Below are 18,859 nucleotides of genomic sequence, written 5' to 3' on the forward strand. Positions count from 1 at the left end.
TGTTCTTGAAAAACATTTATTTCTGGAATGGGTTTATAGCACTGACTCCCAAGCCCCACAGTTTCTCCCAACACAGAATTCTGGGGACAGTTACCTTGGATGGAGAAAAACAAAAGCCATACAAAGAAGCCCCCAAACAAAGAGTCTGGTGCCAAACAGTGCCCAGGTTGTCTCTGGGCCTCTGCTGGTGGGTGTTTGATCCCAGCTGGGGTGGAGCTGCCCTGCTCCATCCCTTGGTCCCAGCTGCAGGATGGTTGGCTGCCAAAGGCCCCAAAGAACTGAGGATGGTGAGTTTAACTGCAAAATAACCAGGGGGAGGCATGGGCAGAGAAGGATTCAGCTGCTGCTGGGTTTGCAGACATCATTTAAAAAGGAACTCTATGCCTTTGAGTTTCCCCTCCTGAGCCCCAGATTAGGAAAGTCAAATGTAAACCCAGAGACCAACGTAGACAAAATAGTGACCAAGTGTCCTGACATTTCTAAGCCCCTCAGTTTGCTGAGCCATCAGACCTCCAAAAAGCAACAGAACCCCCACTTTGGGATCATGGTGGATCTTATTTGTAAGAGGGAGGGGCAGAGATGCAGCACAGAGCAGAGCAACTGCCAGGCAATGTTTAAGGCAAATTTATTCCCATTTATTAGGAGTCAAAGAATTGTTTTGTTTGTTCACTTTGTTGTTTAAGCTGTTAAGATGCCTCAGTTGGGCTTTTAAGCTTAGATGATTCCACCAAAGTTTGAGGGAAGTCAACTCAAGCTGATCTGAGCCTAGAACAGCAAAACAAAATATTATTCCCAAGAATATCAGTCAGAACAAATGTTTTAAAAGTGGAAATAATCGATGTTTAGAACTCCCCCAAACTTTCTTCCTTCAGAGACCAGGTTGAGCCCAACTAAAACCCACAGGCATGAAGAAGGACACAGTGGCAAGCCTCTACAAACACAGTGCTGAACAGGACCAAAGCAGAACCAAACCTAAATTCCACAGATGCAAGAACATGGACAGATTTATGAGTAAAAAAAAAAAAAAAAGGTGGGAAAAAAGAAAAGCAGAACCCCAGAGAGGGATGTTTAATGAGATGGAATGGAAAATAAAAGTCCACTGGATGCAAAACAGGGAGTTCTTAGGTGCAGCCACAGAAAGCTGGGGATTTCAGTTGCCTCATCTCTCAGTTGTGTTAGTTCCTTGTGCTTTTCCCCTCCCTTTGAGATCCAGGTGATGGTGCCAGGAGGTTCCCGTGTTTACTCAGTCTGTGCATCATAATTAGCCCCCCCAGCTTTCTTCAGCTCCTTCCTGATGTAATCCTCATCCAGCTCTTTGTGGTCACTGATCACAAATTCTTTGGCAAAGTTCTGCAAGAGAGAAAGAAAGAAAAAAGCCTGTTAAAAAGGGGGATATTTATCCAAGGAGCTGAATGCAGATGGGCTGTGCAGCTTCCAAGGCTGTGTGAGCTGCATGTCCTTATCTCCTGTGGTGGGGATGGTAAATAGAAAGCTGTGGATGACACAGAGGAGTAGTGAAGGGAAACCCCAATATTTAACCTGGAAAAGGGAAGTTCTGGCCAGGTGGGGGTTGGTCTCTTCTCCCAAGCACTCAGCAATAGGACAAGGGGGCACGATGGGCTCAAGCTCTGCCAGGGGAAATTGAAGTTGGAGAGCAGAAAGAAATTCTTTGCAGAGAGAGTGCTCAGGCATTGGAATGGGCTGTCCAGAGAGGGGGTGGATTCCCCATCCCTGGAGGTTTTTAAACTGAGCTTGGCCGTGGCACTGAGTGCCATGATCTGGTAAAGGGACTGGAGTTGGCCCAAGGGTTGGACTTGATGATCTTAGAGGGCTTTTCCAACCCAATCCATTCTGTGATTCTGTGATTTTATGGATGTGTCACTGAGTGAGAATCCACCACATCTTGATCCAACCCTACTGTGATCACCAGCCCAGGGCACAGAGTGCCCTGGGCTGGTGATCACAGTGGGGTTGGATCAAGGGTTGGACTTGCTGATCTCGGAGGTCTTTTCCAACCCAATCCATTCTATGATTCTATAAAAGTGTTGTGGGTCTACTCCAGTCACCAGCTGCAAGAGCCAATCCTGGCTGTGCAGCAGCTCTTCCTGGTGATAAACACACAGGCTGGGTTAGGTCAAGTTTCCTGAGCAGTACGTGAAGTAAAACACTCGAAACTGTTGACCTCCAACCACCAGTGACCCTCAGCATAAGCTTGGCCAAGTCACTAATCCTTTCTGTGCCCTCTTTAGGACCCTGCTCCTAAAAACACAACTCAGCTACAGCAGAGTGCACTGCAGTGCCACACCTGCCTAAAACAGAGACACAAACTGCCCAAACCATCAGATTTGGTCGTGCTCACAAGTGCCCTGCTCCCAACATCTCCTGGGTGAGGTGTCTGCAAAGCTCAGCTCCTGCTAAGACCAATCCAAGGATCTTTGCAGTGATTTGATGCTCACTGGGGTGTGCTGCCCACGGGAGTTTTGAGCTGAGCCTTTTCATTCCTTTTCCTCTGTGCTGCTCCCAGGGTTTAACAAATTTGCCTCAGCTCAGGAAGCAGATTCTCCAGAATTACCTGAGCTCAGAGTCTTTACCCTGAGGCATGTCATAAAATCACTTCCAAGAGGGATTCCATGAAAAGTGTGTGTATTTTATATAAGAAAGGAGGGTTTCCTTCAATGCTCACTCTGCAGAATGCAGCTGATTCTGAAATTCAGACTGCAAGGGCACTCCTGCCTGAACAGAGAACTAAATTATATGTGCCACAAAGTAATTTTAATTACTCAGGTGTCTTCTCACCTAGACAATTATCCAGCTGATTCCTGGGAGATGATCCGTGGGCATCAGCCACGATTTCACATCAATACCCCCAGACACCTTGTAAGGATTGAACAACCCCTCCCAGCAGTGGCCAGATGGGTTCTGCTCCCAGCCATTCTTAAATATCCTCTTAGCTGGCTGGGCCACCTCTTGTGCCCGATTTGTACCCTCAGAGTGCAATCTGGGTCACTGCTATTAATAACTCTTTGTTTTATTCTACTCTGCCAGGGCCCTCCTTGGTTCTTTGCCCCAGCTCTTACCCACCACGATGTCTCCTTCAGCCTGACCCCAAGGGGAGAAGATGCTCTGGTGAGTTTGCTGCCTGGAACTTCTGATTTCAATATCCTGCTTGACCCTTCTCCAGCCACAGCCTCCCTCAAAGCTCTGATTTTACTGGCTGAGCTCTCTGGGGCTGAGCTTTTGTTCAGGGTGCAAATCCTGAGCTGGAGGGAGGCCTGTGAGTATTTTAGGGACAGCTGAGCCAAGCCCTGTGTCACCAGGGCAGGGGGACAGGAGCTCTCAGGTCAGGAGATGGGACATCCATGACCAACAGCAGCACTTTGCAGCCAAGGGCCATCTTGTCCAGAGTTCACTCTTTTTGCCCCCACTGAAGCTGCCAGAATGATTTAATTGGGTGTGATGTTGCCCAGGCCAGGCAATGGCTTTGTTTGGCATCTGACTGTGACCTGCAGTTATAAATAACTGATCACAGCACACCAGCAACTCAGGGCACCAGGAGAAACCCCAGCCCCGAGTGGCTCACAGCAGTGCCAACAGCATCCCACTGCAGCAATGCCAACAGCATCTCACTGCAGCAATGCCACCAGCATCTCACTGCAGCAGTGCCACCCCACTGCAGCAGGGCCATCCCACTGCAGCAATGCCACCAGCATCCCACTGCAGCAGTGCCAACACCATCCCACTGCAGCAGGGCCATCCCACTGCAGCAATGCCACCAGCATCCCACTGCAGCAGTGCCAACACCATCCCACTGCAGCAGGGCCATCCCACTGCAGCAATGCCACCAGCATCCCACTGCAGCAGTGCCACCAGCACCCACAGCAGCAGTGCCAACACCATCCCACTGCAGCAGTGCCACCAGCACCCTCTGCAGCAATGCCACCAACATCCCACTGCAGCAGTGCCACCAGCACCCTCTGCAGAAGTGCCACCAACATCCCACTGCAGCAGTGCCACCAGCATCCCACTGCAGCAGTGCCACCAACATCCCACTGCAGCAGTGCCACCAGCACCCACAGCAGCAGTGTCAACACCATCCCACTGCAGCAGTGCCACCAGCATCTCACTGCAGCAGTGCCAACAGCACCCACTGCAGCAGTGCCACCAACATCCCACTGCAGCAGTGCCAAGTGTCCCACTGCAGCAATGCCAACGCCATCCCACTGCAGCAGTGCCAACAGCACCCACTGCAGCAATGCCAACACCATCCCACTTCAGCAGTGCCACCACCATCCCACTTCAGCAGTGCCATCAGCATCCCACTGCAGCAGTGCCAACAGCATCCCACTGCAGCAATGCCAACACCATCCCACTGCAGCAATGCCACCAGCATCCCACTGCAGCAGTGCCAACAGCATCCCACTGCTGCCAGGCTGCTGCCCTGCCACCACATACTCTTTCTGCCCTTAAGAGACTGGGGTGGGGAAGTCTCTGCTCTCTCCCCTCCCATCACACACTACCCAAGGCCTTTCAAGAGAACTGCAGAGGTTACAGCTGCCCAAGGCACAGTGCATGACTCTGACGCTTGATTTGCTGACATGTGTCTTCATTTTACATCCTCCACTTCCTTTTCTCTGCCCCTCCCCTCCTCCCCAAGCTTTTTACAACCACAGCAAGCCCTGCCAGTGAATTCTGGCCTTTGTATCAGCCCCAGTCACCAGCAGCCTACAGATAACCAAAACAATGATGCCATTTATCTTTAGCACTCTCACAGCACAACAGTGACCACAGTCTCTTTGCTTTGCCTCTCCAGTCACTGAACAGCACATAAAAAAAAATCAGGTTTACTCCTTGTTCTTCAATACATCCTGCATGTGCTTCACTTTGTGCCTGGGCAGCAGAGGGTCACAATTTTGCAATCCAATCCCTGACAGCCTCCACAAGGCACCACAGGCTTTGAAAGGGCTCCAGCCATGCAGCCTGGGTTGCAAAAACTGAGCCTGCATCTCCCCCTGGGAAGCAGGAAATTTGGGCAGCAAGCTCCATCCTTCTCTTCCAGTCAGCTCTAAGGGGGAGGAAAAAAAAGGTGGAGGAGATTTTATTCCTATTCCAAGCTCTGAATGTTTAGCATATGGGCCATAAAATTTCCCTAAAGTGCCCAAGGGAAATCTGTGTGGTGCAGATATTGTACCAAAATAGGTCTGCAGAGGCCCTTATAAATCCCAGCATGGGTAGGCCTGATGCCAAAAGGAAAATCCTTGTATCATCTCCAGACATTTGGGTTCTCACCAGCTGGGGGTGGTGCCAAGTTGTGCCAGAGCAGCTTCCTGCCATTTTTATTTACAGTGGGGCTTGCAGCAGCCTCCTCTGATGTTCAGGATCTTCAGTTCTAATGTGCAAATGTCACCAGTCCCACCCACCAGGTGGGAGTCCCCAGGAGATGTCACCTCCCATGTTCCTTGTCCAGTTGGGGAGTCCCAGACCTGGGGTCATGGAGGAGGAAGGTGCTGTGGCTGCAGCAGAGGGTTGTCCTGGCAGAGCTTCTCTGAGTACAAGGAGAGCTGTGGAGTGCCATCCCCTGCAGCAGGACAGCCCCACTGCCCCACACTCTGCTCTGCTGCCCCAAACCTACTCCTGCCCTCAGCTCTCACACTCCAATCTTCCACTCTTCAAACTTCCTCCCTGCCAATTTTCCCATGGAGCAGTTCCAGCCCCTGGGAGAAGCCAACCCAAACCTCTGGCAAACACATCTCCCAGCAAAGGGAACTGCATTTCAGCTGATCTGCAAATTCTCCCTGTCTGTGCTGCATCCCACTGGAACAGTCCCAGGGCTGTGTGCCAGATGTGTGGGGATGAGAAGCTGCTGATTCTGGCCTGAAGAAGTGACTTAAAAAGTTACCACCTTCTCCAGACTCAGACTAATCCACATCCACTTGGTATGGTCATTACAGCAAACCAGAACAGGGAAAACAGTCAAAAAGGAGAATTTAATTTGCCTTCCCAGCAGGATCTCACTCACCCTCGTGAGAAAGACTCTCAAAGCCATCATGATGTAGCCATGAGTTTGATTTCCAGACTGACTCTAACAAAGCTGTTAAACCACCTTCTCTTTAAGCTTCTGTACTAACAGGGGGAGCCCAAAACACATGGGGAGTTCTGGTGTTGTACCTGCCCAAGACCAGGAACCCCATGGGAGGGTCATCCCTCATGAGGGACCAGCACTGGTGCAGTAAGGGATCCAGAGGACAAGGGAAAGGTGAGCAAAAAGGGATCTGGCCATGAGCTCCAAAACAGGAGCTCAGCAGACTTGTTGACATCCTGAAAACCAGGCAAATTCCTCACCAAAAATAATAATGAATAAAATGCCACGAATATTTGCTGACAGAAACAGAGCTGTTTTATCCTGGCTATGAGTTAGGCAAATAACAGAGCATATGACTTTGTGGGGGAAGGAATGCTGATGAAAACTGAGAAGAGTCAAAATCTATGGTAAAAAAGACAAACTGAGACAGCCCTGCAGGACAGGAATTCAGTCCTGGCAGGAAAAACACCTCAGTGCTGCCTAAGGAAGTCCTGGTAGGAAATGCAATCGTGAGGGGCATCAAGTTCACAGAGAGGAAGTTCACTCAGAGGGAAACCAAGTCCTGTTTTCAGTTCTTGGCCATTCACATCCAAACCATCCCAGTTCAGCCCCACAGTCCCTGTGCCAGGGCTCATCCTGGCTCAGAGAACACCATCCCTCTGCCTCTCCTCTGGCCCCTCACTAGAAGGTTTCATCCTCCTGTGCTTCAGCCCCACCACTGTCAGGATTCCCCTTGCAGGAGTTTTTGTGACCAAAGGAACCTCTTGCTGGTGCCATTCCCAGCTCACAGGAGCCTTGATTTCTGGGTTTAAGCTGAGTGACCTGTTCCACCTGGGCCTCTGGAATAGAGGAGGTCAAAACAACAGCCCTGAGAGCACAGAGAGCCTCCTGGAGGGATTTGTGCTAAGGCTGAAGGAGCCACAGCTTGTGCACAGAAAGATGGACCATTCCTACTGTCAGGGGCATAAAACAGGAGTTTTAAACCAGCTTTGGATGAGCCTTTTAATCAAAAATATGCCCAAAGCCTTTCCATTGTGGGGGGAGACCTCCTGGCTGGTGGTACAGCCTTGGTGTGACAGTGACCAAACTGCAGCTGAGCAGAGGACACAAATGCTGTGGCCCTCTGCACACATCTGGTCACATCAGCACACATCTGTCCACATCTGCACAAGCTGAGACACTCTGCTGGTGATGATGACAAACAGATGCAGCCTTGGAGTTGGAGCCATCCTGACCTACTGTTGCAGGAAGTTTAGATCATTCTAGATGCAGGTTTACCCCAAAAATGAACTCCCAAACACCTTCAGCAACAGTCTGAGAAGCACAGGATGTTTGTGCCACTTCCCCACCCCCAGGTTTGTCCTGGGCCTGGACAGAAGCTCAGCTGGGAAAAGATGGGAATGCTGCATCCCCCTACTTCATGTCTCCATACCTACACAGGAATATCCACATATTAATACTGAGCTCTGAGGAGATACAGATAATTCTTGCCTATCCTGGCCTTGCTTCTAACTTGCTCTCAGCTGAACTACTTGGCCCAGGTTGCAGCTTGATCCAAGATTTCCAGCTGAGTTAAGGAAGAAAGGATGGAAAATAAATGGCTGAGGGGAAAAAAAATGCTACTGAATGTTCCTTAAATGCATTTTTCTACACTCCAAAAGAAATGCAATAAATGCAAACCCCATTTTCTAATAACATTAAAGAGGTAACAAGGAGAGGTCCAAGTAAGCCAGAAGAGCTGATTCTCAGCTAGCACAGATGAAAACTCTGGCTATTTGCACCAGATGAGATCCACCCTGGTAATTCTACAGTTATTACAGCTAAAAATCAATTGTCCTTTCTTCCTGAGAGATTTTCTGGCAACCTCCTGCACTCCCTATCAGCTCTGCTCCCCAAGGCACCTCCCTGGAGACTTCCCAGCACCTGCTCCCCTTGCAGGGCAGGAACAGAAGCCAGGCCAGCCCAGCTCCTCTGCCTGCTTTGTGATGGTCCATCCTTTTGTTCTCAACCCCATAATCTACTCTCCACCACTTAATATCTCTTTGTTTCCCATGTGGCAGGTGCTCCTGGGAGGCTGTTAATAATCCCCATGAGTGAACACTCCTTATCCTTACTCAGATTTGTACTTTATCACTACAGCAAAAAAAAAAAATAACTGCATTTTTCTATGAATAACTCACATCTCAAATAACCTCTGTAAAAATCAGAAGACTGAGAACCTACCTGAAGGTCAAGAGAATTAGTAAGAGCAAAACAGCTCTGAGATAAATCCCCTCCACTAAATTTCACTTGGAGTTTTTTGTCCTTTTTTTTTTTTATTTTGACAATCTGCAAGGTCACACAGATGAAAAGAAGAAAACAGCTCTGCTTTCATCCCACTCTGAGGGATTCAGCTGCACTTGTAGGACTATTCAAAACAGCTGTCAAGATGATTTCCTCTGGACAGGAGATCACCATTGCCAGGACATTCAGCAATGCTTTGCAGTGGGTTTGAGACAAGGTTGCTCAGTAAAAATATTAAGCACCAGTTGCATTGTTTCTGTATTTTAGTGCAGACTAATTGGAATATGAGAGCTTTTAAGTAACAGCCAAGAATGGGTAACGTTCCACCAGATTATTAACTTGTACAGACTACTAATCAAAGATGAAACAAGTGAAATTGCAAATTATATGTGCCAGACCTGAGGGGCAGATCTTAGCACAGTGCTCAGGAATGCAACTCAGCTCAACAGGAATACATTGTCTAAACAGATTTCTTAAAAAAATCTCAGGCTCAGTGACTCATGTAAGAGTCATTCATTAGTACTCTATAATTTCAGCTACAATTTCATTGTTTCAGCTGCTTCCCATGAACAGAGACTTGCCTTCCTATCTCTCAGGTGTCATTCTGGAAGTTTCTTTTCAGAACAGGCCCCTCTGTGTCATTGTCATTCTGAAACATTTAGCACCAGTGCTTATCTTTGGAAGGATAGGAATGTATTATATTCTTCATGCGTCTTATCTAAATACAAGCTTGTGTATCATATAAACCACTGAAAATTGAGGGAGACTTCATTCTCATCCTTGGGAGATTTCTTTACATAGGCAGGAGCTCAATTATTGAGGGAGATTAATTTAATCATCAACCCCTTCTCCAAGTGCTTAAGCAGGATCATTGCCCAGGCACTGGTGAACTGGCTCTCTGCTGAGTTTAAAGAGCTAATCTTGCTTTAAATGCTTCTTCAGAGGAAATATGTTAAACATGAGCACCTTCTCCATCCCAGTCAGTGTTTCTGTGCAGCCTTTTCCCCAGGTCACTTCTCCCCTGGCTGTTGCTTGTTCTCACTCCCTTGGACTGAGCACATTTCTCTTTTCCCTGCTACACCCAAAGCCAAACGGAAGACTATTCAAATCTAGTTAGTTATTAAGAGCTGTTAGTTAATTGGCACTGATAGGGACTTCAGACTTCAGTTGATTAGGTCCACTAATTCACTGTGCAGAGACAAAAGGCCTCCAGAGAAGTTTAAACAAGGGTGTGGGTTTTCCTGTTTAATTTTACCTTCTTAACTTAACTCTGCTCTCTGTCATTCAATATTTTATTATTTCCATATCAAGGAGGGAGATGGGAAACATCTCACTGGTGCCAGGCAGGGCAGTGCACATATTCCCTCCTCATGAAATAGTTAAAACAGCCTTAAGCTCAAAGGTGCTTCTTTGTGCCTGAGTGCTCAAAGGGCAGATGTTAAGCCTTCCTAGTAGGAAGACAGGCAATAGGAAACTGTCTTCTTTTTAAAGGATTAACTCCTAAGTGGAAGGATGATCCAGTCCTTCCCCCTCTCTCCCCTCCTGCTGGTGTTTGACCAGCTGACAGCACTGAGAGCTGGGGCTGGAAGCAGAGGGCTGAGCTTACCTGTACTACTTCTTTGACCAGAGTCTTGTCAGTGCCAGTTTTGGCTCTCTGCAGGCCACTGACATCCTCCCCAATCCAGGTGATGAGGGCAAACTTCACCCTCTTGCTCATGGCATCGCCGGTGGTGAATCGCACGAAGCCGAACAACCGCACATCGTCTGCAGGGAGAGGGAGAGATGGTTAAAGGCAGAAACAGCCCTGCCCCTCTGCAGGGTGACACTGTGGCTCTCCAAGGCCAGGGCAGGGCACTGATGCCATGTGACAGTGCCAGCATTTGGGATCAACAGGGGGCTCTGCGGGGCCAGAGAAGAGCAACAGGGCAGGAGAAGGGACTGGAGCACAAGTGCTGTGGGGAGAGGCTGAGGGAGCTGGGGGTGTTTTAATTAGATTTGGGACCAGAGGAGGCAGAGTACAGCCCCATGAGAAGCGTGTTCTTCCAAAAGCTGCCTAGATTGGGGCTGTTTGAGAGTGGAAGGTATTGTAAGTTCCCAGTGTGCTGAAACGTGAGGGTGTGGTTTGTTCAGCCTTGTCAGTGTCATGGGCTAGATTGTAATTTGCTGCTCCTTTTGTGGAGGTCTCCAAAAACCATCAGTGGGTGATGGAGAGGATGGAAGAGGTGCTGGAGTTGCAGACTCCTGTGGGGAGAGGCTGAGGGAGCTGGGGGTGTTTATCCTGGAGAAGAGGAGGCTCAGAGGTGACCTCAGCACTGTCTGGAGCTGCCTGAAGGGAAGTTGTGGCCAGGTGGGGGTTGGTCTCTTCTCCCAGGCACTCAGCAATAGGACAAGGGGGCACGATGGGCTCAAGCTCTGCCAGGGGAAATTGAAGTTGGAGAGCAGAAAAAACTTCTTTGCAGAGAGAGTGCTCAGGCATTGGAATGGGCTGCCCAGAGAGGGGGTGGATTCACCATCCCTGGAGATTTTTCAACTGAGTTTGGCCGTGGCACTGAGTGCCATGATCTGGTAAAGGGACTGGAGCTGGACCAAGGGTTGGACTTGATGATCTGGGAGGTCTTTTCCAACCCAATCCATTCTATGATTCTATGATTTTATGATTCTATATGCCCTGTGCTTTCTTTGCCCAAGTCAGGGCTGCCCCTTCCTGGGCTGCTCGGGATTACTGGGAGGGAACTGGCTGTGCTGGACACTCCACCCCACATTATTTCACTGCTGGTGAGTCTGGGAATGGCTAAATCCAGTCAGCAGGCAGGTCCAGAGCACAGGGCTAACCCCAGTTCCACATCAGCCAGATCACTCATCTGCAGGTCACTGGTCAAGAAGGGAAGAACATTTCCCAGTGTCTCTTTCTCACAGGACAGCAGGATTAGGGTCACATTTTATTGTGCAAATCTGATCCTTTCCCCTCCTTCCCTTCAGCAACATTTCTGGCTCACTTGTATGATTTAAAAGAAAAAGGGGAGAAGGAGCAAAAGAAGAATTCTGCAATTATTCTCCAGGTGAGTTTTTCTACTCCTCCTGAAGCCCTGGAGACAAGTCTTGGATTTTAGAACTGTCCTGATGTCTGTTCCACAGCTGGTTTATGCTGTGTCATGCCAGACTAGAGTTATTTACCCTGGCCATGTGCATGAAAACCTTGTAAACTCTCATCTTCAGGATTTCCTTCCTCCATTGCAGGGTGACTTATTGACCAAGGCACCCCCACAATCACAGGCAGTTCAGAGGTGTGTGGTACCACCCCCTCTCACCCCCAGCCACGGTGGCAGGTGGGATTTGGAACCTTCCCCCAGGACTGGGCAGAGGGACAGTTGTGCTATCATGGAATACACTTAATTGTGGCTTCTTCCTCTGTTAGAGATCACTTGAGGGCTTTGAAAGGAGATGACTCAAACCAGAAGAACAAATGTGCTGTTTGAGAAGCATCATGTTAATCCTGGTTGCACTCGTGGTGACCAGTTCAAAGTTCTTCAGAGTGAGTTGCTCTCTGGAGTATTTGCCAGGTGAAAATGAAGGCTCCAGGTGCAACAACAACTGCCAACATCCCCTCCTTGATCCCTTTCAGCACCTTCCAGGAATGCTCAGGACAGCCCCAGGAGCCCTGGGGACAGGGGACAAGCATCTTAATTTCCTAATTGCTCATCCCCAGAAAACAAGCTGCTAGAAATCAGTGCAAACAACAACAACAAAAAGTGAGATGTTCTCTGCAAGCTCCCAAGTCTCAGAGCTTCTTTAACACTTTGATTTGCCAAAGTCTGAGTAAAGACAAACTCCCCTTGATAAAAGAGAACACTTTTTTAACTCTGAGAAAGTCCACCTATTCTCTCCCTGTTTTATTCTCTCTGTACCTTTTCTTTTTTTTCCCTGACAGAGGATTATTAGGAAAACTGGAAAAGGGATGTAGGAGTGTGTGTGAGCCAGTACAGTGTTTAAAACAAACTCCTCTGAAGATTTCAAAATTGAAACAAAGAGAAAGAAAGATCTTGCTCAAAGGAAAAATCCAGATGGATCTTTGGAAGGAGAATAAGAGACATATATGGACAGTGGAGGCAAAAAACCTTCTCTCTCAGTTACTCACGTAGAGACTCCTGTTTGGGACAGCAAATCCTCTTCCCAAGATTGATTAGAAGCACAAATGAAGCGACAGCCAGGAAATACCCAAGGTGAAGTGAGACAGTAAATCCCCTAATGTTACAATTAACAGTTCCCTGAGAAAGCCTCGCCCTCCAGGTCTCCCAGTAAAGGAGGCCACACTCTGCTCTGACTGCTCTGTGGCTCCTGTGGGAACACAGTGCTGGAAGGCACTTTGATGTCATCAAGTCCTGGCCCCTTCTCACTGTAATGGTGCCACAGCCCTTCCTATGGAGCCCTTGCTGGGTTGGCATCTCTGCCCCTTCCACCCAAGGCTGTGACAGAGCCTGAAGACTGGACTGTGCCCCTTCATAATAAAGATGCTGGGAAAATATGAGTGTGAAAAAGCAGTGCCTTTTCATAGCACAGAGAGGAAGTTTCTGGGATGTCCCATCCCTGGAATTATTCAGGGAAAGGTTGGATTGGGCTTGGAGCACCCTGGTCTAGTGGAAGGTTTTCTACCCACGCCATAGGGCTTGGAACTGGATGGGCTTTAAGGTCCCCTCTAACCCAAACCATCCTATGATTCTGTGAATTTATAGCCAGGTGGGGGTTGGTCTCTTCTCCCAGGCACTCAGCAATAGGACAAGGGGGCACGATGGGCTCAAGCTCTACCAGGGGAAATTGAAGTTGGAGAGCAGAAAAAATTCTTTGCAGAGAGAGTGCTCAGGCATTGGAATGGGCTGCCCAGAGAGGGGGTGGATTCCCCATCCCTGGAGGTTTTGAAACTGAGCTTGGCCGTGGCACTGAGTGCCATGATCTGGTGAAGGGACTGGAGTTGGACCAAGGGTTGGACTTGGTGATCTCGGAGGTCTTTTCCAACCCAATCAATTCCATGATTCTGTGATTCCATACTTTAACTGGACATGAACCCACAGCTCACTGGCAGCAGCAGGATTTGCTTCTTAGCAGAAGAGTTTCAGTGCTTTGCCATCCTGTCTGAAGGCAGCTTGATCCATGACACCATAGAGAGACAAACCCAGCAATTCCAGTTTCATCCTTTGGATCACCTACTACTCTATGAGCAACTCTGACTTCACCACCTTCAGTCCCAGCAAGATAATGAGCACCCAAGGTTGGACCTGGGGCTCTGAGTCACCCTCTTGGTGGGTTGACCTGGGGGTGGTTCACTTGAGGGGGCTTGAAGGGTCCCACCCCAGCTGGTGCTGCCTCCTCCTCCTCCTCCTCCTCCCATGGGGGCTGTATCCCCTCCAGAGGCAGAACAACCTTCAGCTGCCCCAACTTCAGTGCAGTCTGTTTATCCAACCCCCCAATGTGATGCTTTAACCCGCTGTGCCAGCGTGTGAATTGGCAGCTGAGCAGGTTCCAGCAGCTGCAGACAGAGCTGGGAGGGATGTGAATGGGAGCCCACAGCAATTATTACCATGTCTCTGCTCCTGAAAGGGCATCAGGGAGGGATGGAGAGGTTTCCAGCACTGGCTCAGCCTGGGTTTAAGCCTCCCCAACAAAATCCCTGAGCAGAAGTGGCTGAGTTTCACAATTAGTCTGGAGCGTGTTCAGAGTGATAAGGGGATCAAAACGGAGGTTCTTTCCTAGTCCCAGATTTCCTCTTTCACAGTTAATCAGTTCCACCCTGCCAGAGCACCTCACCATGCTGGGAGCCATCAGTGCCACCAGTGCCAACCCCCTGAGAAACCTCAGGGCATTCCCAGCCACCCCAGAGCCGCTCACAGTGGGGTTTGGAATTTGCTGGGTGAGGGGGAGCAGAACAAATCACAGAGACCCAGCGTGGATGTCCTTTGAAAGAGGAAATCCTGCCTGGAGCAACCACCTTCCTCATCCCTGAGCCCTGAATTTCAGGGCAGAGAGAAGCAAATCGCAGCTCTGGGCAGAACAGAAATAGCAGCTTTGTTTGAGAAGATCTCACAAGTTACAATCAGCAGAAAAGAACATGTTAACTCCATTAATACCACTACTCCTTTCACTGTGGCTGGACTGCAACAGGGCTCTACAAACAATGAGGAGCACAATGAATGCCTTAATTAATGAGCATCATTTAGTATTTTCTCCCCAAACTCCTTGTTTATCAGTAGGCAGGATTTTCCAAATATTCTGACTGAGCTGCCCTTGGCTGTCCACAAAGCCAAACTGCAGAGATTTCCTTGATGGCATTTTTTTTTTATATCCACTCAAGCCCTTTGGTTCAGCTGTACTGAAAAATTCCCCATTAGATTAAAATGCACTGAGTCATCAGTAAAAGATAATAGCTGCAGGAAAGAAATACCCTGTCAAATCTTCATGGTTCTTATCTCAGGGCTCTGAATGGCCAAGCCAGAGACGTGCCAGGATAAAACCACTGCCCTCAGCTTCACCTGCCTGCTGGATCAAGGTCACACACAGCAAGGCAGGGGATGGAATGATCTGCTTTTTTGTTCTGTCCAGCAATGAATTACTGACAGCACATGACAGGTTTCATGAGGATTTATTTTGTTTGCTTCAATTGGATTCATTTTAGATTAATATGTCAATTTTCAACCTCTTCAGTCACCCCTGTAGAACTGCAGAGAGAAACCTCCCCTACCTCTTCCTACATGGTTTTTTTTTCTCTCTCAAACCCTGCACTGAAGCCCATACACCTCAAGCAGTGCTGCCTCACTCCAGGGTGATATGTCCATAAACTCATCAGATACATTTGACCCCAGCACTGTGTCTGTGGCCCCAAACCTTCTCATGGTAGGCAGGTTGGCTGATGTGAGCCCAGGGACACGCAGAGTGACCCCACACTGCCTCCTCTGCCTTTCTCAGGTCCAGTGGAGCCAGCAACAACATTTCATCACAATGAGTTGCTGCCATCCCAGTGACAGTGGCCCTGTTGTCTCTCTCTCTCCTGACTGGGAGGGCACAGTGGGATCAAACAGAGGGTCCAGCTCATCTATGTCCCCCTTCCCTGAAGGAAGGGATGGTGGGTTTTTTGGCCAGAAGTCAGGGCCAGGCAAGCCCCAGAACAAAGGTACAACCTCTTCTTTCTCTGCTACTGTCCCAGCAGGGGGGTAAAGGCAGACTCACAGCTATGCCATTCTAATTGAGCAGCACAAAACTGAATGCAAAGAGTTCCTGTCTCAGTGCAGAACTTCACCTCCCTCAGGAGTTACCCCACAAAAATCAGGGGGGATATTCCCTAAACCCACCTCGTGTCCGTAGCAAGGGACAGGCTCAGCCAGGGCTCAGCTGGCAGCAGGAGGTCACTGTGCCCCTGCCAAGAGCGGGGAGGGCACAGGGGCAGGGGAAGGTGCAAACACAGCGTGAGATTCCCATAAGCCACCCATGGCCCCAGGTCTTCCTTTAAATAACCATTAAGGGAAAGCAGGAGAGATGAACATTGAAGAGGAAAAACAAAAGCAGTAGGAGACTGATTTACAAGGCCCATTTTAGCAACTTAAGATGCAGCCAAATGCAGATAAGCACCTATCTCATTATATGTCCTAGTGTGTTTTTACAAGTCTTTCCTACAACCTCAGGTGCCAACCTAACCTTGGTTATCTCCCAACTCACAGGCCCTAAAATTTTAGATGGAGGCCAGGCTGTATGAGGCAAAAAGAACTTGTATTAGGAGCTGATTCTGTTTCTGTTTCCTCATATTTTATGTCAACCCCAAATAATTTTATGGGGTATTTATTTCAGACCAGAGATTTTCAGTTCTTCCCCCTGCTGAATGCACAGAGTGGTTTTGGCCTGATCTTTTCAGACACATGAATAACTCTCCCATTTCATGCTGTCATTGCAATTATTTATCTGGACTGGGGCTTTCCAAATAAAAGGCTCATTATTTCTTTTGTCAGAGATGCATTGAAAACAGCTGTTCACATATGGCATGGGGGAGAAATAGAATCTTCCAACCTCTCTGTTGCTTAATGGCAGAACACACACTGAAAAAAAAATGAAAGCAAACCACAGACAGATGATGCTCTGCTGCTTCCCAACACAGACACTGAGACAACTGTCCAGGGCAGTCAGGTACTACTGACACACAGAAGTTTCACAGGATGTCACTTCAGTTGGTAAGTCATTCTACTTTTCTCACCAACAGCATCACCAGCCCAGTTAGAAGGCTTTGAAATTAAAAACAAAACCAGAAAACCTTCACATCCTTCCGTACAATAACCTTCAACTCTTATCTATGTTTCTGGCTTCAAATCCACCAGCTCAGCTGTGGGGCTTTATTCCAAAGTGTACTGATGGAACACACTACTGACCACCAAATTAATGCTGTGTCTGGACCCAGGCCATCTGCAGAGGCAAGAGCTGGAACCAGGAAGGAAAATGGATCAGAAGCCTTGAATTAAGTCCTTGTTTAATGCAGAGGTAATCTGGGCTCTTAAGCCCAACCCAAACAGTCCTTAGCCAGAAGACACAGGAGGTGTCTACCCTGAGTGTTTCATGACCCTGACACATTAAATGTCCTCAGCTCTCTGTCTCCAGACTCTTTGGATCAGACACAGTCACATCCCCTGGTCATTACTCAGGACTGCAAGACTGAAGAGCCACCAGCAGCCACTTCCCAGTCGTGTAAGGACGTGCCAGTGGTTTAAACCACCCTCCTTGGCTTTACTTTGGGCTAGGCTGGAGGAGACGTGTTCACACATCTAGGGGTGGTGTTTGGAGCACAGAGGAGACAACTGACTGATAGAAAGCAGAGTCTACCACCTCCCAGCCAGTGTTTGAGCTGTCTCCTGACTGACACAGACCTTGACATGCACAAGTCCAGGGTTCAGGCTGTATTTGCAACATCACCTGGGACCTGAACAAAAGGGCATTGAAGAAGATTTTCTTTCCACGTTTTCTTCCTTTAAGAGTGGCCATTCCTGAGGGTGTGCAGGGCTGGGTGTGTGTGCAGGGCTGGGTGTGTGTGCAGGGCTGGGTATGTGAGCAGGGCTGGGTGTGCAGGGCTGGGTGTGCAGGGCTGGGTGAGCAGGGCAGGGTGTCCAAGGCTGGATGTCCAAGGCTGGGTGTCCAAGGCTGGGTGTGCAGGGCTGAGTGTGCAGGGCTGGGGGTGCAGGGCTGGGGGTGTGCAGGGCTGGGGGTGTCCAAGGCTGGGTGTGCAAGGCTGGGTGAGCAGGGCTGGGTGAGCAGGGCTGGGTGTGTGTGCAGGGCTGGGGGTGTGTAAGGCTGGGTGTGCAAGGCTGGGTGAGCAGGGCTGGGTGAGCAGGGCTGGGTGTGTGTGCAGGGCTGGGGGTGTGTAAGTCTGGGTGAGCAGGGCTGGGTGAGCAGGGCTGGGTGTGCAGGGCTGGGTGAGCAGGGCTGGGTGTGCAGGGCTGGGAGTGCAGGGCTGGGTGAGCAGGGCTGGGTGTGTGTGCAGGGCTGGGGGTGTGTAAGGCTGGGTGAGCAGGGCTGGGTGAGCAGGGCTGGGTGTGCAGGGCTGGGTGAGCAGGGCTGGGTGTGCAGGGCTGGGAGTGCAGGGCTGGGTGAGCAGGGCTGGGTGTGCAGGGTTGGGTGTGCAAGGCTGGGTGTGCAGGGCTGGGTGAGCAGGGCTGGGTGAGCAGGGCTGGGGGTGTGCAGGGCTGGGAGTGCACGGCTGGGGGAGTGTAAGGCTGGGTGTGCAAGGCTGGGTGTGCAGGGCTGGATGTGCAGGGCTGGGTGAGCAGGGCTGAGTGTTCAGGGCTGGGGGTGTGCAGGGCTGGGTGTGCAGGGCTGGGGGTGTGCAGGGCTGGGTGTGCAGGGCTGGGTGTGCAAGGCTGGGTGAGCAGGGCTGAGTGTTCAGGGCTGGGGGTGTGCAGAGCTGGGTGTGTGTGCAGGGCTGGGGGTGTGCAGGGCTGGGGGTGTGCAGGGCTGGGGGTGAGCAGGGCTGGGGGTGTCCAAGGCTGGGTGTGCAGGGCTGGGTGTGCAGGGCTGGGAGTGCAGGGCTGGGGGTGAGCAGGGCTGGGGATGTGTAGGGCTGGGGGTGAGCAGGGCTGGGGGCACAGAGCTGCTCTCTAGCAGGGCCTCTTTGAACAGCTACTTCCTTTTAAAGCAGCATTTTCAGTCTCTTGCTTTTCCCTTTGTCCTCAGTCACACTTGTTCAGAGATTTGCAGAATCAGGGATGGGCTGGGCCTGGTTTGCATGGAAAGGGTTATGGATGGGGGGGGGAAAAAGCAAAACCATAAACCTGCTACCAACAGCCCCCTGCAAACCTCCCTGACTGCTGTCACTGCACAAGGCAGGACAAATATCTCCCAGACTGGTACAAAAGCCCTGCTTGGTCTCAGAGCCACAAGAATTAGCACACAGTGACCCTGCCTGTGCCTCAGTCAGTGCCCTGGAGGGAGGCAAGATGTACAAAGGTGCTTGCAAGGGGAATAGTTATTAAGGAA

The 18,859-nt window shown here is 49.9% G+C and overlaps 1 protein-coding gene across 1 annotated transcript in view; it reads right to left on the bottom strand.

Moving 5' to 3' along the window:
- COTL1 (coactosin like F-actin binding protein 1) overlaps nt 1-18,859 on the bottom strand; it is a 22,340-nt gene continuing 3,481 nt past the window's right edge. The window contains exons 3-4 of the mRNA XM_071567654.1: nt 9,969-10,126; nt 1-1,350 (exon numbers count right to left, since the gene is read on the bottom strand). Of these exons, the coding sequence (XP_071423755.1) occupies nt 1,240-1,350; nt 9,969-10,126 (269 nt within the window). The 3' untranslated portion in view covers nt 1-1,239. The remainder of the gene's footprint in view (nt 1,351-9,968; nt 10,127-18,859) is intronic.

Source organism: Pithys albifrons, chromosome 12 (genome assembly GCF_047495875.1).
Source record: "Pithys albifrons albifrons isolate INPA30051 chromosome 12, PitAlb_v1, whole genome shotgun sequence".
Classification (NCBI taxonomy): Eukaryota; Metazoa; Chordata; class Aves; order Passeriformes; family Thamnophilidae; genus Pithys; species Pithys albifrons.